The sequence below is a fragment of the Plectropomus leopardus genome, chromosome 7 (genome assembly GCF_008729295.1).
Source record: "Plectropomus leopardus isolate mb chromosome 7, YSFRI_Pleo_2.0, whole genome shotgun sequence".
NCBI classification, from domain to species: domain Eukaryota; kingdom Metazoa; phylum Chordata; class Actinopteri; order Perciformes; family Serranidae; genus Plectropomus; species Plectropomus leopardus.
The window spans coordinates 19,906,841-19,927,991 of record NC_056469.1 but is presented as its reverse complement, the minus strand read 5'-3'; the positions used below and the strand labels follow the sequence as shown (position 1 = coordinate 19,927,991).

The following is a 21,151-nucleotide window of genomic DNA, read 5'->3' as shown; positions in this document are numbered from 1 at the left end:
ATAATGCCATCAAAAAGTTTTTTGCAAACCAACATAGTTGGTGATGAAAGATGCAAATGAGTGAGTGAAATACAAAACATGTAAATAAAATCCAGTGTCTCTGACATAGAATAGTGCATCTCAAAACAAAGAGTACTGTATGAGATGAGTCAAAAGCGGGAATCTCTTTGCATATACGCATTGACTGTCCTCATGATAACATCCCATCATAGGGTTAAAAGGTAGGCTGCATAATCGCGCCGGGCTAAGCAACACGTTCTCTTCTCGTACCTGAACAAAGACAGTGAAGAAGATCACAGTGATGATGGCAGTGAGGAACATCTCTCTCATGGCAAAGTGGTTCTTATCCAGCAGGAAGCCGAGGGAGAAGGCGATGGCACCTCGCAGACCACCATAGGCCACGATGAACTGGTCCTTAGTGGTCAGCTTGACAATACGGAACTTGTTGATCACAAAGGTCAGACCAACCACACCTGAGCAGGACAGTGACATGGGAAAGTGAAGTTAGGTTTGTAACTGTGTGTGTTACAGAGATCTGGAGGAATTATTTCTCGCCTTTTAAGATGCCAGTGCTGACAAATAAGTTAAGACAATAACAAGAAAGTCAATGAAGGTCAAAATTATATACTTTTTTACATAACGTCTAAGAATTTTCAGTGTGCTTTTCCCAATCATTTACATACCTGTTGCTATTTTTTATTATCACACAGCAAACTAGTTTACAAAGACCTGTCCCTTGATATAGTTAGTCCATTAGGGCTGACAGGAATGCTATAAAGCTTTGATCGTTGGTACATGGTACCTGAAGTCTAAATAAGTATTCAAAAATCCCAAATAGCCTATCAATTAACAAATAATAATCCAAAATAATTCATTTTGCATCCAAACTAATTATTAGTTATTGTCAGATAACGGCAGTTAAATATAGTGATAGGCCTAGTTTTATGACCGTTTGACCGCCTTTGACAGGCTCAGAAAAACACAAGCAAGATGTCAGAAAAGTCAAACATCCGTAATCGTTCCAAAGTTTCAAAGATGACCCCCAAAAATTCAAGTGCCAGATATGCAATCTACAAAACCAGCTTGGAGAATCACCTGAAAACTGTCAGTTACATTTTGGCAGTCTTGCAAAGTTTTCTTTTTTTCTATATATTACTGCTAATGTTACTGTGATCTGCATGCTATAAAAGCGGACGACTGTCATGTTATTTTAGGCACATCGACTAAAAACTCATGTCCTCTTGTTTCCTCACTTCTCCCGATCGAAGCTTTGATTAATTGTGGATATTTCTCACTAAAGCTCCGAAGCCCAAAACTGGTATTTGGATCAACCCTTTGGTGCATCAAAGTTAAAATCACATCTGCTTTTCTCCCCAAAAAGCATGCATGGTAATGCACTGCTGCTTTTTAAAAAGCAATCTGCAATTGCAGATATAGTGTTGTTTCAGTGAAAACCCATCTCTCCAGCAAAGTCTGCAATTTAAATTTAGTATCACATGAAATAAATGGAAACCAACTACAGCCTGGAAGATTAAAAACACTAAAGCATTCTTTGGAAAATTAGTTAGCAGCACTGCTGGTGTGTGATTGATGGTAAACAAACAAGTGCCTGTTATGAGGACCAAGACAGATAAGGTTTCCTTCGTCTCTGTGGCCATTTACATGTAAAAAGGTAGACAGCACTCAACTGTTGTCTGCAGATTGCTTATTTGCACTGCAAAACCTCCTACTGAAGCATCCCGTAAGCTATGTCCTGTTTGTGTTTTGTCCATCAGTGTTAAGTGTGTTTTGTGTGAATCCTGGCAGGAAATTAATTTTCCCTGCAAGTGAAACTTAAGACAATATGAAGAACCTACAACCTGAAAAAACATTGCAATGATCCTCTAACTAGCAGGACAAAGAACTGTCGACAATAAGAACTGTATTGTTTTCCATCACAAGACCCTGTCTCATGTGATGCAAGTTAAATCTGCAGGATTATTGACTCCAACAAGTCAGCCAAAGGCAGCTTATGTGAGTTTGGAAAGTTTGTTAAACGGCTCAACAGCTCCTCAATCAAACTATGTCAAATTAAGAAGTCAGGATTGCACAACTGAAGATGCCCCCATCGTTCTTTCACTTTCAGCCTCTTTCTCCAACACTAATAACTCTAGTATGACAAATCATCAACAGAAGGACCTGTGACAGCCTGAAGTCAACATGGAAATCCTCGCCGGTGCTCCCTCTCACACACTGACAGCTGTGTGATGAAACATGATGGTGACATTTACTTCCGTCAGTGTGCCCAGTTCCCTTTTTTTGGGAAAGGTTTTTCTACACACAAAGACAACTTTTTTGTGAAAATTACAATCCTCTTCAGAGTCTGTTAATACATTTATCTATGTAAGCTTCTTTGCTTTTGAGCTTTTTGATTTGCATTCCCTGTCAGTGACAAATTTGTTCAATAAAGAACTTCATAAAAAAGTATGTGCAAGTGTAAAAAGAAAAAAAGAAACCACATTATCAAAGACATCTTGCCACAAGTTAGCTACAAACACAAACAAAACACAAAACAGCAACAATTATGCTGTTGCTGCTGTGAAAGTTGTGAAAATCCGTGTGGTAGAGCTGACCTATGACCCTTGCCACCAGACACAGGATGACAGTGACGGTGACGAAGGTCCAGTTCCAGGCATGAGGTCCGTCCACCGTGGCCACACCCAGAAAGATGAAGATCAGTGTCTCGCTGACGCTGCTCCACATTTTTAGGAAGTACTTGATGGTGGTGTGGGACTTGTGGGATATATTGGCCTCGACATACGGTCGCATCACTGCTCCACATGCTATTAACCTGAAAGAGGAAGAGACAAATGTTAATTCAGAGGAGATATTTAGATTTTAGGGAACATTTTTTCATGAATTCAATGTTTCCACATGTAATGCAAATACAATACATCCAAAAATGAAATACTGTTGCGCATGTGACTGAAATAAAGCCTAGTCTTTCAGGTTTAGTGTTTCTTTGACATGTGTCCAGAAACATCTTCTAAACAAGCTTCCCTTATCAGCAAGAAAATGCATCTTAATTCAGTGGGTTACGCCCAGACCTCCAAATGTTAGCTAGTGATACAAGGAATTTTTTGCTGATGGAGGGATTGAGCTCAGTCTTAAAGGGGCAATGATAGAGGTTGCAATAAGCTGTGGGCACCTTTTCTAAACTATCTCGAAAATTGCACAGCACACCTAGGACGCATAGGTCATTGCATTGCAGACTGGCATCCTTCCAGTGCCCATGCTACTGTCTAAAGCTCTCTTCAGGGTATTTTACTGCGTTGCATTAGCTCTGCACTCCCTGATTCGTGCCATTTACTCAAGCTTTAGGGCTTTTAAATAACATCTTTCCATGTAATGTTTACATTGAATGCTGCTTTTCTCTTTTTTTCCCCATTCGTTTATTTTTTCCCCCAAATGGGTTTGTGATTTGCTCATAACTATCTATGCTACTGTCATGTGTTTTCTTTTCTATATTTCACTCTGTAAATAACTTATTTGGATAGATATGAAGCCAAGTCATCTATAAATGTTAAAGGGAAAAGCCACTGTAGAAGAAGTGTTGGTTTTACTTTATTATAGTTATAGTTATCAGCACCAGTGGCGTCAGAGTTTTCCACTAAAGGAAAGCTGTATGCTCAGTTTGAGTTCCATACTAACTTTGGAAACATGTGACACCAACAAAGAAGTCTCACCCTGTCTGGTGACCACTTCTCTATTCCATCCTGGTGTCATGCAATGTTTCTATGTCAAAAATGTAGAGGCCAGAAATGAACGTCATTCATGTTCCATAAACCGCAGCAGCTGCTTAACATTCATCCCCTTTTCCTCCTTCATATCAATAATGGTTTGGTTTTCAGGGCTTTAGGGAAATGCTGAAAGGAATTTGGACCAGTAAGCTGTTTCACTTCTTCTTCATAAACACCTTGACAAATGCAGTTTTAGATGTGAGGTGAGAGATGACAGCCACAGGCTTTGGAAGAAATTGTCCTTGAAGCTGTGTGTCCTTCAGTCCTGACTCAGAGGGGACACTCAGTATATCATCACCTCCTGCCTGCAACATCAATAACTCTGAGCACGTTAAACCAAAAATGAATGGAAACTACTGGAGGAGCTGATGAGAAATAACACCACAGGGGACTGTTGGGATGCCAGTAAATTAAGGCTTGGTTAAGGTAACGTTGCATCAGTTTGATTCATTACACCACTAGTTGCATGTTGTGTGATCTGCCGCAATTTCCAGCTGAGTTACTGTTTAGGGAAATGACTGAAATAGATTTTCCTGCAGTGGCAATGTTGTATATAGACTGTGACATCTCATCGCTGATGGAAGATCAACATATTAAAAACATGTGATACAACAGGGACATCCCTGCAACAGCTGGAGTATTTCACAGATACCAGAGAGCACACACAACACAACAGATGCTCAGTTTGTATATACAGGACCAATGAAGTAGTAACAAATGCTTATATGCACATAAACATATGCATATAAAAGACATTAATAAACGTTTGTCCTCTGGTAACCATGTAAAAAATGTAATGTCAATCCTTACAATAGTGTTGCAAAATTATTATTAAGTAAGTTGATAAATAAATAAATAAATAGAAATGGAAACTAAGCTGTTACTCAAAAAACCCAAATAAATGCAAAAACAACATTAACAATAATACTATAAATATTTACTACTACTACTACTACTACTACTACTACTACTACTACTACTACTACTACTAATAATATTAATATTATTATTAATAATAATAATAAATAATAATAATAATAATAATAATAATAAAAAAAATAATAATGATTATCATTATTATTGTTATTATATATATATATATAATAAACATTACTTTCAGTGAAAATTGGTAAAAACAGAAAATGATTAACGGTACTTGCAGATCCCAAGGAAAATAATAACATAAAACATTTAATATATACAGTATATTTTGAGAATATGCAATTCTATGCAAGACTATCTAAAATAAGCTCCCAAACTTACGCCATGATGCCAGAAAGGTGGAACATCTCAGCTGACAGATAGGCCATGTAGCTGTACACAAAGACAAAAAGTGGCTCTATGACTCGTGTGTGGGAGGTGAAGCGTGAGGTGAAGGCGGCCAGGATCCCATAGATAGCTCCCACTAGAACACCACCCAACGAAACCACCAGGAAGGAGATGATTCCCAGGAAACAGTCCATCACTGTCACTGTGCCAGCACCTGAGTACTCCTCAAACAGGTGGTATAACACCTAGGAGAAGAGGAGTAGATGAGTATGAATAGATATTAGAAATAAAGCAACAGGCTGTTGATAGGATGATGAAAACTCTAGTGTATTTCAGATACTTGCACAATGTGTCAGTATTGATTTTCTGACTGTGTTCAAAAGAGGAACACAGAATTAAGACAACATGAAGGAACTGTATTGAAAGTAGATATGGCTTTTGGAGTGGTGACACATTGCAGAAAAAACAGGGTAAATGTCAAAGGAGAGCACAAATTCGTGACCAAAGGTAAAAGACATAGATTGATCATTTTTAAACTCTAATTTAAAGTTTTTTGGTTCTCACTTACTAAATATACCTTTTGAATATGTAAAGGTTGAGCACATCCTTTAACTGTCCTGTAAGGGTAAATAATATTTGTGCCAAACAGATAAAAAATCCAGTTCAACCTCTGCACCAAGCCTTTGCTAAGTATCTCACTATGGGGATCTACAAACTTCTGGAATGCCAGAGAGGCTAATCATGCAGATCAACTGCCAACCGCTCCAAGGCTGATGAGCTCTGCTTTGACTCTCACCAGAGCCTCAGCTCAAAATTGCCTGTGCCAATGATGGCACAGTGCCGTCCTGCTTATTTAACTGTGCAGTGAAGCCAAAGTTGTAGCTGAACATATGACCTGTGGGCTTTGGTAAATGAGCAGATTTATGGGAATCTTTAACACTTAAGCACACATAGATAAGTGTTGATGTCAATCAGTCGTTGAAACTATAGTTGGTGCATTGTCATAAATTTTATACTGTAGGTGGTGCTGTTTGTGAACAGGGCAGCTTATGTGCTGTCAACAGAGGATTTTATGTTATGACAGACTAGTCAGTGGATCCCTTGCTGTGTGTGGACAGTTTACCACCGTTAATCTAAACATACTACCCACATTGTTTCAAAAGTATCTCTTTAAACCGGTCAATATTGTATGATATAGGCCATGAAAAAATGCAGACTGCACCACATAAAACATGCTGCCTGTCTGGCAGTGAGCTGCGAGGCTGACACGGAACGTAAGAAAATGGAAAATTTACCAATAACTTCAACTATATTTGTTAGCAAGCTAGCTGTCAGCGTCTGTCAAATCAGGTGCTGCCCACATACAGTACAAATTTCACCTCACTCAAACATGTGTGACTGTGCTCTGATACTGCGTCATTTATTGCATGAGGTGTTTTGCAGCAGGAGGGAGACAGCACCTCCTCACACACTCATGCACGCACGCACACACACAGATCTTTGAGATCAGATCAGGACATCCCCACTGTGAAACACCTCTAATCCACCAATCTCTACTCTATATATCCTGTTTTGGTCACTCACCACAGTGACAGCATCGTTGAGCAGTGACTCGCCAAACACCAGGATGTGCAACAGTTCATTGATGTGTATCTCCTCAAACACAGCCAGCACAGCAACAGGATCCACAGCTGAGATGATGGAGCCGAACAGCAGACAAGGCAGCAACTCTAGCTGGTGGAGTTCTGATGGATTAGCTGGTTGGATCTGACACACAGCATACAGCAGACCCCCGATGAAGAAGGCGTTCCACAAGGTCCCCACAACAGCAAACATCAGGATTGTGCCCAGGTTCTCCATGAAGGGACGGATGGGCAGGAAGTAGCCAGCATCTAGAATAATTGGCGGCAGCAAGCAGAGGAAGAACAATCTGGAGTCCAGCACTGGGGGGACCTGTTCTCCGGCCAGTTTGATGAGCCCCCCCACCAGCAGACCCACCACAATCAACAGGCAGCTCTCTGGCACGATACCAGACAGACGAGGAATCAGGTGGAACCCTGGGAAAATTGATTGAGAAAAAGATAAGATGTAATGGCATGGTGGAAAACAAAGAACAACACTGAGGGAATTATTTATTTGGAAATCGATTGCCGGATTCATTGCTTTAAGCCTGAACAGTATTTGTGGGCCCTTGTGTGTGTCTGTCTGTGTGTGTGTGTGTGTGTGTGTGTGCGCGCCACTGTCTGAGTGATGAGTGAGTTAAGATTAACTGGAATCGATCCAATATTTTTTGTTTTTTCCAGTATGTAGAAGGCAAAAGCAAAGTGAATACAAACAACACTACAAGAATAATCAGCTGTGGCATACCACACTTCAGTGAGCATTAGCACCAACCTGATAACAAGTTCTAAGTTCTGCAGAGCTCAGGTAAAAAAAAAAAGTGCTATTGCATGTACAGTCTGTACACATCAATGTTAACTTCAGCACAAATCTGTCTATAGTGTCTATATAGTGACTGTAGGAAATGCAGAGGGTGAAAACATCAGACTTTTGAGTTAGCTGTGCAGACATGTCAGAGCTCGCCTGCCCTCATTTCCTTATTAGGACTATGACATATGACAATGGCCTTGTAAACTTCTGAGGGAAAAAATAGAAATAATATGCAAACCATTTACTGATCTTAGATCTCACATGGCATGTTTGACATGTCAAGGCTGTCACCATCACAAATTTAGGAGGTGAGACTTTTAAAAAAGAAATTGCTTCAAGTGAAACAAAAAGACAATCTTTTAGCTTGCATTTGTCTTCTGGTTTACATACCAATACAATTCTGGAGGAGTTCCGTATGATTGAAATAATCTTATGTAATTATGTGCTATTACTTGAGGTTGCATGGCTCAGTCATGTCACAGCAAAGCAGCTCTGCAGGGCTCTCCCAGTGACCGTTAATGGGTTTGCCTTTACAAGCAATAAAACTTGCCGCTTGACAACTGACAAAAGCTGCTTGACTTTAAAAGGCTGCATTTTTGACTCAAGAAGGCTAACCTTGTTAAAATGAGAGCACAAATACCATCACTCCTGAGCTGCTGTGAAGTTTGACATGAATCTCACAGACAAAGCTGCATACAGAGGTGACAGGACAGCTGTAGCCTGCGCATAAATACTTAGCAAATCAAGATGAACACTTCAAAAACACTGCAGCCGTGCCTCCAATAGTGAGAAGTCTTTCACCAGCTATATTTACTGTACACTCCAGTAGCACACACACCTGTCATGCTTCAGCTGGCACCGCACCCGCTGATGACATGCATTAACGCTGACACAAAAACATACACAGAAATATGACCCAAATACAGCTACATGTTCACAAGCAGGCTAAACAATCTTATACGGGTAGATTATGTATTGCATATCATTGAACAGATATTATCATGGTGAAATATTATCTGCCAGAATTGCAAATAATAATGCCACTTAAATAACACTCTGAATTTGACACTTTTATCCAATTTCATTATGTCGGTTTTGTGTGAACACTATCTGTGATGTTAGAAGCTCACGTGTAAGAAATAGCACCTTCTTTACGTGTCTCAAAAGGATTCAATACCCCTGTGAATGGTACAGTAAGAGCTGTATTTAACAGTCTGTGTGCATGTTATAAGAGGCAGATACAGAGGAATTGACGTGTTAATGAAGCCATGTTGACAAGTTGTCCCTCATGTCCGCCCTAAGCTGCAGCTATTCTATGGAAATATGTGGTCGACCCACCCTTATAATTTTACATTCAAATGGGTGAACAGAATTTGAACCCATAAAAGGAACCACAGTGGCACACATGCTGAACTATCAAAAATCAGCACAGCTACAAAGCGAGCTCTTCAAGACAAGACTGGATGGTGCGGCATCGTCTGGCAGAGTAAACACAGGGTGTTCCCTCCTGAGCCAGTAGGGGAGGGGCGGGCAGGTGAACAGCTCGGGCCTGCTCCAGTTTGCTTCTGTTTGCACAATGAGGACGGTGAAGCAGCTAATTAATATTCACTAATTAGCATATTGCACACTTTGTTATGCAATGGCCAGGCCTTGCACACATACTGCCAGAAAACAAGAATTACCACTGAAAAGTTAAGACATACAAGCTGTAATAATGTTCAACCTTTATTATTTCAATCTTGAAGAGCTTTTTTATATGTAGAAGTATCAGACGTTCTCTGTGGGAATTCAAGACATCTGAGGTAGGGGGAGGGGTGTTCATACTTGAGGACAACACTTTTAGTGTTTCAGCACACAAGCTCAACAAGTGCATGCCTGTGGATTATGCAGCTGCAGCTCCGGAGCAGATAGTGAGGGAGTCTTTATCTTAAATGGTCTAATCTAAGGAGACCTAATTTCCTCACAGAGAGATATCGGAGACTGTATGCTCTTCTCTTTTCAACGCACTTTATTAGAAAACAGGCACCACCCACAGCTCCACAGAGGCTCTGCAGCCAGGTGGGCTGACAAAGGATATTCTGTGATAACTGCTTGAAACACAGTAAACTGAAACCTTGCGTGTGCCTCCCCCTGAAGGCTTACATGGCGAGCAGGATGTAAATTCCACAGCTTGTTCAGAGACTATCCACGGCACAAAGTGTCCTCAGAGGAGACCGAAGGCTTCAAAATGAAAGCTAAATTAGCAACATAAATTAGCACAATAGTGTTCACAACATCTCAACCCCCTATAGACACTGCTACATAATTAAGAAGCTGTGTCTAAGTGTTTGAGACTTCAACATTAGAGAGATCTCTACATAGAGAGGCTGACACCAGATAACACAAGTGATCCTGCACACCTTCGGTAAACTAATTGGTTCCCAGCTGAACAGAATAGATTACAGTGACAGCAGGCCTTCCACAGGATTCGTACTCACGGGCATTTTTTACATAATTCTGCCAGTAACTGAGAGCTCATATCAGTTCGTTATCACCTGGCTTTGTTACAAATGTGTGTAAAGAACTGCAAGGAATCCAAAGATTGCTTTTAACAATTTGAATTGAGCACTGCTCAGTAGCATACACATTAACCGTTCTCTTTAATCCTTTAAAACCTGGATTGACATGACTTGTCTTCTGCTGCTTTCAACGCCAAGTATCTAAATGTTTTGAACCCCAAGCAAATTGGTGTCATTTCTTTAAAACACACGGGACAAAAGGCAGTGAGCAACTTGGTAAGAAATGTTCCAAAAATTGCAAGAAATTAGTAGATTTAGAAAATTATTTTTGAAAACATCTAGAGAAAAAACAATATAAAATATAGGAAAGAACTGTATTTCTTATAATCATAATTACATATTTGAAATTATTAAATTTTACAGGATAATTATAATTTTTATGCAATTTTTACTTATTTGTTTTTTGTTTGACTTTTTTTATTGATTTATATTTTAAGGTACCTTTCTTGTACATTTTACAAATTTTTAACACATTTGTGGAACATTTCTTCTTTCATTACTCTTCTTCCCATACTTTTGACAGAAATCAGTTCATATTGCTCAGGATTCAAAGGGTTAATGGAAGCCAAGGATACATTTAGAATGTTGCAAGCTCTACAGAGGGCAGCAGACATCAATGTATACAAAACGGTGTTATGAGATCCACAGAAACCTGATCTGCAAACATAGAGCATTTATCTACTAGTCAGACCTTGAGGGGCCTTGTGCTCTACATTTCTGAGCAAACATATTACATATGAATGCTACGCACAGAATAAGCATCCTCTGTAAACAGCTGAGGACAAGTGTAGGCCCCTACTGAAGAGAAACTGAAGAAGTCTAAGAAGAGAGTGAGCAACTTGCCACTATTATCATAAGAAGCGATCGCCTTGTGGTGTATTATAATTCTAATAATAGAGTTATAGCATACTGACAGCATGTGCATGCAAAATTACAGAAAGGAACGCTCTTTACAATTCCATTCAAATAGACAGCTTGAGTAGAAACACATGCTTATTTTCAGCAGTGCCCACAGGGAGTACTTCCAATGGCTTTCTAGATCCATACACCAAGTTTTATCCTCTTCGAGCCCCTGAGCAGCCTAAAGGAGAACTTCGGGTCATGCAGAGTTTTTTCTATACTCACACGACAGAGCTATCTATGCTTCAAAGCTCTATTCAAAATAAACAAGTACAATCCTGGTTTCAAAAAGGAAGGATGCTGTGTAAATGTAAATATAAACAGGATGCAATGATTAGGGAAGTACGTATTCAAAACGTTGAGTTTGTTTTTCATTAGACACATTTCCAATACTGCTAGTCACATGAAATTTGGACCAGACATTGGTATTAACACAATAAAACACATGAAGAAATAACAACAAAAAGTAACATTTCAGTTCCTAAAAAAATATATGCGATATGTTGGAATGACAGGCAAAAAATGTATGAGCATGCTAACTGAAATCTATCCAATACTTGGAGAAAACCCTGTTCGCAATGCCAGCTTCCAGACACGTCCTGTTATGAGGACACCAATTTCTGTGTTCAGATGGGATTTTGGCCTGTTCTTACCAACAGTCTTTAAATCTTGAAGATTTTGAGGAATCTGCTTGAGAATCTTGAGAAAAAAAAATCACTCTCAAAACTTCAGTAATTAGTGGCCTCGGTTCCTGAACACAGTTCCCGAACTGAGCGTCGATTAAAGAGAAAGATATAACACAATAAACTCCTGTCCCAACTTTCTTGGAATGTGTTGCAGGCATCAAATTCAGAATGAGTGTTGTTAAAAAAATAATAATAATAAATAATAATAATAATAATAATCAACAGTAAATATCTAATCTTTGTCTCGATTCAAGTTTATATATTTAAAAAAAGAATTAACAAATAATTGCAATTGTTTTTATTTACATTTTACAATGCCTCACATTTTTTTTGGAATCAGGATTGTATAACTGAATCCAGAGGGTGGTATAAAACCCAAGAGGGAGTATTATTAGAAGACAAGGAGACCCATGATCCCTTGTGTTAAGTGTTCTTCCGAGTGACATTAAGTAATGAACCTGAGCCAGGGCACTTTTGGCTCTCAGCCTTCACTCCCTGAATCATGATCCATAAATAAAGGCCACAGTGAACTTGTGTTTGAAGCTTTATCAGGCAATTAAAAGAATGACAGGCATATGAAGACTGTGACAGGCTAATTTTTCAAAAATATCTGAGTATCAACACATCAGATGAAGCTGTGTAGATGTTTTCTTGTCAAGGATACCATGGCAAATTCAATATTATCACTGATCTTTCCCTTCTTCCGTATCATAGCGATGTCTGAATCTTAAATCTGTCACAGCATGAGGTCTTACAATCTTGAGTCTGTCATTTGAAAAAAATGGTACTCAGTCTGAGACTTGCCTGAGCAGAAGCTGTGGAATAATGCTCAGCAGCTCACAGGAATGTCTTTTCACATCTCAAATATAGAAAATACTTAAACTTTTCCAATGTCCAAGCTCTGCAAAGAAGCAATTTACACAAAGCCTTCAATAAAAAGATGGGGAGTGTAGCCCTGGAGGAAAGAGTAAACAGGTCGTGACTGGATGAACTAAACATATTACTGCTGGTGCCTTGAGCAGCGGCAGACTCAACACTGGATCCAAGAATGACTCTCTAAACGACCCATTATCATTCATGAATGACCAGGAGGGACAAGTGAAGACTGTGCATGTTGGACAAACAGGAGAATGAGACAAAAAGCCATTTCAGCATCAATACTACCCTCTGTAAATGTAAAAAATCTCAACACATCCAGAGGTCAGGACAAAGGGCTCAGTGGATGAAGACTGAACGTCCAAGCTTGGCTGAGTGGTGACAGTTAACACATTCTTTAATCTCTCCAGCATGACTCCAATTATGGGCCTCGGTGCTCTTCAAGTGTTGAGCCATACCACAGGAGATAAGATAAGTGAAAAAAGAGGGCATTGAACTTCAAAGCGACTCATGGCACACAGCTGCAGTGGGGTCAAGACATATGTATGACAAAGATAGGCACTAAGTGTACTTCATGGAAGAAAAAAAAACAATACATAACATGTATAAGAGTTTTATGGCAGATTCTTCAACTATAAGATCAGGCAGTTCATCTTGGCTGTTTGTCAATAATGGCCGGCCACTGTGTCCTTGCCCCGCTCCCTCCTGAGAGCCTTTATACAGCAAGGTTATTGAAAACCAGCAAAGGGTAACAGCTCCTGCACTCCTGCATGTGTACTCAGTGTAAGCACAGCCTGGTACTTGCAACGCGCGATCATTTCCAAAGCCAGGAACTGTGTCCTGTTGCCAGGTGACTAATTGTGCACTGCTGGCAACCAAATCTACAGGACCGAGCAAGCACAAAGGAGAGAAAACATTTAAACAGTTGTTTTGTTGTATAAGGTGATTGATAACACATTTATTTGATTCTCTTCCTAGAAATTGAGATGTTAAACTGGCTGGACGGCTCTTTAGCACCATGACATATTGATGTACAAAGAGAGGTCAAGAAATACATTTATTTCAGAGCGATGCAGGCTTTCTTCCTGACAACAGGGCTGTGTGAAAAATAAGCTTTTATGAGTCATTGTTTGATTGTTTGATGCAGACCATTGTGCTCCTCAAGTTGCTTGCGCAAGACCAGTGTTGGTTTAAATTATTAATAATGGCCTGCTGCCGGTATATTTCAGTATGACCCCAGATGCTATATCTGCACAACAATACTACCGGCTCACCCTGCTCACATGGTAGTCATGTTTCTGAGCAACAGAAATGTTTGATCCTTACTATAATTCACAAAGACATCCTCCACTATAATTGCTGAATAGAGTACAATTCAGTGACAGAATCAAACATCTGTTTCAAACAGCACTGTGTTGGCCGTTTTGTTATCAGAGTCTGATGTTTTGAAAGGAAAGAAAGCGGTAGAAACATTTGAAGATCTGGCTTTAGATGGAAACAAAAGAACAACTTCACATTAGTATAAACACTATTGATACTACCAGTAGATCCACCTTTAAAAGATCATCTTAGGACTGATAGAAATGATCATTGTTTCATAATGATGACAGCAATGATCAGATCCTTATTTCTATGATGGTAGAGTCAAACCCCCTGATCAAAACAGAGAATGGTGTCAAATGCAACCACTGCAATCACTAGAATGTCCACCAATCGAATCAGTCAATATTCATTATTGCTTTAAAAGCGATTTACTCAAACGTCATGGATATGCAGTAATGTGAGGCATTTTGTTTGAAGATTAAGGGAATATATGATTAAGGGAATATATATATATATATATCTTTTTGAAAGACTTCTGTGGTAAGTTGAGAGAGGATAGTTACACGCACATTAAGGAGGTGCAAGGCCATCAAAAAACAGCAGACACGAGGAATAAAGTAACGCCTGCACATTTACTCCATGCCACACAGGTTTAATGAAGACATCTCGGTCCCAATTGGATCTTCGTCAGGTCAAAGTATGATGATGAAATGTTGAAATGAAATGTTATTTTAACCTGACAACGATCTAAGTAGGATAGAAAAGTTGTCTTCATTAAACTTGAGTGGCGCAGGCTAAGTGTGCAAGTGTTACAATAACATTATTGTTACATAGCTTTTGAACATACACTGTATGAAATAATGGATGTGCAGCCACTGTGACTTTACCCATTGGTTTGTGGACTCGTTTTGATGCCTCTAGTTTGCAATCTTGGCTGTAGCCATCTTGGATTTTTGGAGCCTGAAGTGACCACATTTGAATGAGATGGTGGTTTGGACTCATTGGGTGTGGTGACGCCTTGTACGCAGCCTGTCACTCAAAGCATTCATGATCTTAATTATGCATGACTTTAAGCCTTTCTGAAATTCAAATGTGTGAGTTATATAAAAATACACCCCTGTAAAGTTGTCTTGAATGGGGAAATCACCTTATTATCGAAACTGTGTTTTTGTGCCGGGCTGTGTAACATGATCATTTCAGCTGTAAAGTTGTGAATTTTACAATACGGGGGCCAAGGGGATTTGCTCATTTTTGACGCCAGCCTAAGGGGGTCGCTAGAGAAAATGCAGTTGCTGGCACTTCCGCTTTGGCTTTTTCTTCCAGCTCCGGAGTTTTCCTCTTGCTTGTCACACATTTACTCTAGCTTTGGAAAGGGTGTGGTTTTTAATGATATACCTGGACTCTTTCCCACACAGAAATTATCGATAAGGACAATATTATGGCCCATATCTCTAAGTGGGCTGGCCAAATCCTGTAATTCTGAACTCCACACAACAACTAATGTTTTACCTAAACTTACTTAAACAGAAAATCATGTCTAGTCAAAGTCTGACCAGACACTGTCTGGGCCTTACACTGCAAATTATAGTCAGTCAAATCTTGATTGATTCTGGCACACTCTTCAGATTTCAATTTCATTAACAAAATGTTGTTATTGAATTTAAAGAATATAGTAACTGTAGCAGGAGGTACGAGGAGGGACACACTGTTCAAGAATGATTGTAAAGGTGATGTGTAGGTCAGCCCTGTGATACTGATAATATCTCCCATGCTTGTTATCATCAACTGTTTACGATAGATAAAGCAATTCTGTAAGGAATGGGCAGGTCTCTGAGTCAACCATTTACTCAGCAAGCAAATGAGCTACACAGCTTTGGCAACTAAGGCATGCCAAGCATTTATGAGGCAAAAAACAACCAAAAGCTTTGACAAATAAATCAATACAGCTGGACAGTGGGTTTTCACTGCACAAACCAGATTTAATTTTTTTTTTAACAATGACGGATGATCACTCTACACCTGCTGAAGCCAAAATTCTGGGTCTTACCATAAAATATGAGAAAGTACACTTTTCTTGCACTTTGTTTTGCCCACTCACAGTAGAGTGGTTCACTCCCAAACTCTGGAGCCTAAGTGTACCCACGCTAACCCAGGAATTAATGAGTTTAGTCTTCTGCATTTCCCTTTATGTCACTTCCTGCTGTCTAAATAAACAAGCAACACAAAATAGCAAATAATCCGGCTGTTCTAAAAATATCTGCATTTCCATTTAGGCGCTTATACTTCTGTATGTGCTTTAATAGCTTTCACTTTTCGACAAATGAGAGACTAGCATTTACAGTGATTCACATTTTGTGCCTTACCTGTAACTGCAAATACTACACGTTTGTTAATAACTACTACAAAGCTTGATAACTAACTTGATAATTCTTTATTTGCACAGCAGTAACATTATGGGCCACAGTAATAAAACTACAGCACTGCCAAGAACATGGTCATGGTGATTAAATCACTACAAGCCTCGCATGGTCTGTTTGTTATTGTATTGTTTTATGAATGTATGCCGCTATCTGATGCAACACTTTGCATAAAGTAAGATACAAGCAATCCAACATGCTTTCATATTTGTCATTATGTTGAACAGATCCATATCATAACATCACATATCAGCTAGATAATACTTTTCATTTCACTTTGACTGTGTTTAGCTGATGCTCACACCCTTTTCTTCACTCCTCCTCGCAGCAAACAAGTTTCAGGTTGCAGTCCAACTTCCACTACAACAAAAACTATACTCAGATGACAGCAGCTCTTTATGTAATGCTGTGTGGCTTTTGTGGAGTCACACTGAAGTAACACACACCTCCTCAAATTGTTTGGCCAGTTGTGAATTATGAATGCAAGGTGAGACTAACAGGACATGTAAGACATGTTACAATGAGCTTCACTGGAAGGAGAGGGACGCTAGAACCAAGCAGCCCTACAGCCACCAAAGGTAAACACCAAAAGGTGTGTCCCACTGCCACTCATGTATTACTACTGAATCTTATCAAAAACTGATCAAACCAAGAGCCCAACTTTAAAGTCACTGTCTAGAGGATGCTTGATGAGGCAATGAACTATTTCACAAATTACATCCTGGAAGTATGCTCATTGTCTATAACTGCGGATGAAGTCTTGCTCATGAGTTTCTTGTTACATATTACAATTTTAGATAATAGCTTAACTTTTCTTCCTGATTATAACTTAACAGATCCTTTTAAAGACACCCTTCCCCTGTGTGTGACACTGATCTGTAGTCTAATTACAAAGCCATAATACAGAGGTGGATGAAGTAACGAAAGCCATACTTAAGTTAAAGTACAGATATCTTGCCAGAAAATGACTTCAGTTGAACTTAAAGTCAGCTATTAGTTGAGTAAAAGTCTTAAAGTATCTGATATTTACTGTACTTAAGTATCCAAACTAATTTTATGACACTGAAAATTGAGCGTACATTACACTTGAACAAAAACCTGGTTGTTTTCACAACTTAGAGAATTTAAAGAACAAAATTAAGTTTTTCTTCCTTCCTCCTTTTCCTATTTTGTAATAGGGAACTAGGACGCTTAGGGTAAATGTAGTTAAGTAAAAGTATACATTTTCTGATATTTAAGAAATGTAGTGGAGTAAAAGTAAAAGTTGACAGATATATAAAACTCAAGTTCAGTACAGATACCCCTCCCCAAAAAAAATTTAAGTACTGTAACGCAGTATTACAGTACATACTTTGTTACATTACACCACTGCCATAACAGACTATGTCAGATTTATATGGACCTTGCCACTTACTCCAACACTGTTAGAGCATATTCCAAATGAAATTGCATCCCCTGGGGTTTGATTTATATGAAAAGCTTTTGTACTGGGTATAATCAATTTGAGAAAAGTAGTCATGTGAAAAATAAGGGCAGAAAGGCACCACGCACCCCGGCAGGGTTGCTTAAGAGATGAATGGACCGTGGATGTGCTTTTAGGCTTGTAAGATATGAGGTCCATGAATGCGAATAAGACGCTGTGCCAAGGTTGAGTAGTGTAGCCGCCACATCAAATTACCCACAGCCCATTCTCAGCCATCCTGGGATAATCAGAGGCTTAAGGTCACCATTGCTGGCTGCCGCCAACCTATACACTCATCCTGTCTCATTCCTTTTTCTGCCTCCCCTCTGCTTTCCGTACTTCCATCATTTCTTTAACTTGCTCTCCTTATCTCTCATTTTTTAATCCATGCCCTTGAGCTGCGTCCTAACAGAGAGCCACCCGAGCCAGGTGATCCCCCTCTGCCTGTCCTCTCCCCAGAGACACTGGGCCTCTCGCCCAGACAGTGAGGCAGTATCCTCCTTGGCTACAGGCTGCTGCTCAGTCAGGCCCCTGATTTCATAGGCAACTGACAAGCTGCTGGCTCTCCGAAAAAGAAAGCAGGGGACAATGCAGTGTTTTGTGAGCAGTTCAATGCATAAGGTATTGTTTGATTGAGAGAGAAACAGGAGAGAAAGAGGAAGAAGGGAGAGCTCCAAGGAGTGAAGACAGAGAGGATACTAGAGCAACAGAGAAAAGACAGGAACTGGATACACATCTTTCAGTTAACACTACAGTTGGGAACAACCATGAAGTGGCTAAACTCAAATTACACTCCAGAGACATCCACGACAATGTCGCAAGGCTTTGGCTCACAATAGCGTAGCAGGAGGTTCCCCTGTGTTGAAAACTTGCCAAAGAGATCCTGTCAAACAGCCAGACTGCTGCACCAAGCTGCTTAGTCATCACTGTAGCAGGGAGTAAGGATGGCACAAGCAAAAGACCCTCTCTACATTAAACTGACGGATCTGATGAGTAATCTGCGTGACCAGCAATATAGATTTCTCCTCTGAGTCGCCGACAGAATTGAGCTATTCTGGTTCAGCTTGTTGTGTCAGCTTTAATAGGTATGCAGAAAACAGACGTCTGGGTGGTTAGACATTGAAGAGATGGGTTTGATCTTTCTGTAAATCATTGTGAGTCTATCTATATCTACAGTATATGTGCAGATGTTGCAACAGGCTCTGGATTAAGACTTACATATCAGTTGATTTATCTCTGCTGGAGTTGTCTTATCCTCAACATGTGATTTTGTTTCAAAGAGCAGACTATTAAAACAGACTACCTTTGTTTTGATATGCAGGTAATTATGCCTCTGACCAATTGCTGCAAACGGTTCCTACAGCTTAAGGCAAGTTAAATTTAAGACTTTTTAATGACACTTGCAATTAAGTTTAAGACCATTTTTCTAATAACCAAAACGGAACAAGGACAATTTTCCCCAAAAGTTTATTATAACAAAAACATGACTTTTTTGTCCTGTGAAAAAGTTACATTATCTACGTCAAATGTTGGAAAAATAACTCTGGAGGGATCACAAGGAAGACAATGGACATATTTTATTATCATAAAGGTATCTATTTAGTTTTTCTACAGAAGTGGGAAATATCTGGGATTTCTGGACGATTTTTGTGTTTCTCAATCTGCATGTGAGATTTCACTGCTTGGATTCCCACCATGACAAGTTTAAGACAAGAGATTTATTAAATTATTTTTTTTAAAAAAAAGATGTCACTGATTATTTTGAGATTTTACAATGCAACATATTTTAAGACTTTTGAAAGATTAATTTATGACAATCTAAACTTCTTCTTCTATCTGGACTTTTTAAGGATCCGCGGGACATGCCTGTAGTCAACGTTACAACCCAACCCTTAGTCAGCATTTCCTGGAAAGATTTGGCTCAAATAGGTGTCATAAGGAAATGTGTTCCCCCGTCAAACAGTGTCTCTCCCTCCTTCCTTCCTTAATGCCTCGCAACACTTGGGTGGTTTAAGTTTGGTTTAGGTTTAAGTAGGGGGAAACACAAATCAACAGTCTTGAACACAACACTGGGCTTCAGGCAGCAGAATATACGTGACATTCACATGATAGGTACTCACCTAATTTCATTAAGGAGGCCAGCAGCACCCATAGTGAGATTTCAAAGGGGGTCTGTATGTGATGGTAGTCGAGGTCGAGCACAGGAAACGCCTTTTTGGTGAAGTTATGCACCTTGTCCGCAACTTTTTCCGTGTGGCAGTTATCCGGAGGGCTGGCAGCTCCGAGGGGAAGCACGAAGCCCACCAGTAGCACCAAAACCATCACCAGGAACAGCCTCCGCTCCGATAGACTCCTCCCGATGCCAGCCGGGCTGTGTAAACCTGTCCTCGAAGGCATGTTGTTGAATTGAAAAAAAAAGAGGCGAAAGATATAAGTTGGTGCAAGTCCGCTTAAAAAACAAGCAAGTTCAAGGAAGTTGATTACAACTTCGTATCGATACGGTGTTTCAACGACTTCAACCGTCGAACATTCTAACGGACTTTAACAGTCGGTTTGGCTAGCTTAAACCGAACCAGAACTCCATTGTGTCCGTTGACGTTAGCTAGCTTCACTTCAGCGGTGTAGCCAGGTGAACAGACGCACCGATACAGGCCGTCGGAGGGGGGGAACCAGGAAACGCCAAGGTGCTGGGAAGAGTTTCTTTTTACAACAAGTACGCTCAAAAAAGCAAATCTAGCTTATCTTGTTTTTTTCACAGCGGTATTCCACAAGTTTATGTGTCAGTGACTATCAATGCCCTCGTTGGTGAAAAGATGTCATTGTTGATGCTGGAGGCAAGCGAGACACAGTGGCATCCCCCTCCACGCCTCTTCTTCCCTCCGTCTTCCCAAAAAACGCGTCCGTGAGGCGGCGGTGCTCAGATACTGACCTTGAAGAGAAGCTACACTACTGCCACAGTGCATTTTGCCGCGTACCCCCAAGTATTTTAACTTTTTGATATCAATGTCCGTGAATGCGGCATTTCCTCTGTGCTCCCGAGAGGACAAGACCTTGGTCGGGGGGCTGTGCTCAAGAGGGAGGACGAGAGAAGGGGGGAGACTTGTGGTGTGCGTTGACCCGGCGTTAGAGGCTCGTCCCGGGGTGTCAAGCCAAGTGGCGACAGCTCCTGTCTGCGGTGGTGTTTTGCTTCATACAACCTTCAAAACGCACACCCTTTCGCGGAGGTTTGGTGGATGGGAGGAGGAGGAGTACAGTGAAAGGCGAAGGGAGGGGGATAGCCGACTATAGTGACACCTATAGGAATGGAGGTTTGAGGTGTCTCCAGGGTAAGAAAAAATAATCTCTGTAACTGCCAGTGATGGACAGTAACAAAGCATTTATTTTAAGTACTGTACTTTAGTAAGGTACAGTTTTTGAGTAGGCTATTTGTAGTTTTTTTTCACAACTTAAA

The 21,151-nt window shown here is 40.1% G+C and overlaps 1 protein-coding gene across 1 annotated transcript in view; it reads right to left on the bottom strand.

Annotated features, from left to right (window-relative positions):
• The window catches only part of slc9a1a (solute carrier family 9 member A1a), a 38,966-nt gene extending 18,042 nt beyond the window's left edge, over window positions 1-20,924 (bottom strand). The window contains exons 1-5 of the mRNA XM_042490267.1: window positions 19,821-20,924; window positions 6,633-7,105; window positions 5,043-5,293; window positions 2,613-2,830; window positions 271-473 (exon numbers count right to left, since the gene is read on the bottom strand). Of these exons, the coding sequence (XP_042346201.1) occupies window positions 271-473; window positions 2,613-2,830; window positions 5,043-5,293; window positions 6,633-7,105; window positions 19,821-20,097 (1,422 nt within the window). The 5' untranslated portion in view covers window positions 20,098-20,924. The remainder of the gene's footprint in view (window positions 1-270; window positions 474-2,612; window positions 2,831-5,042; window positions 5,294-6,632; window positions 7,106-19,820) is intronic.
• Window positions 20,925-21,151: the final 227 nt, after the last annotated feature.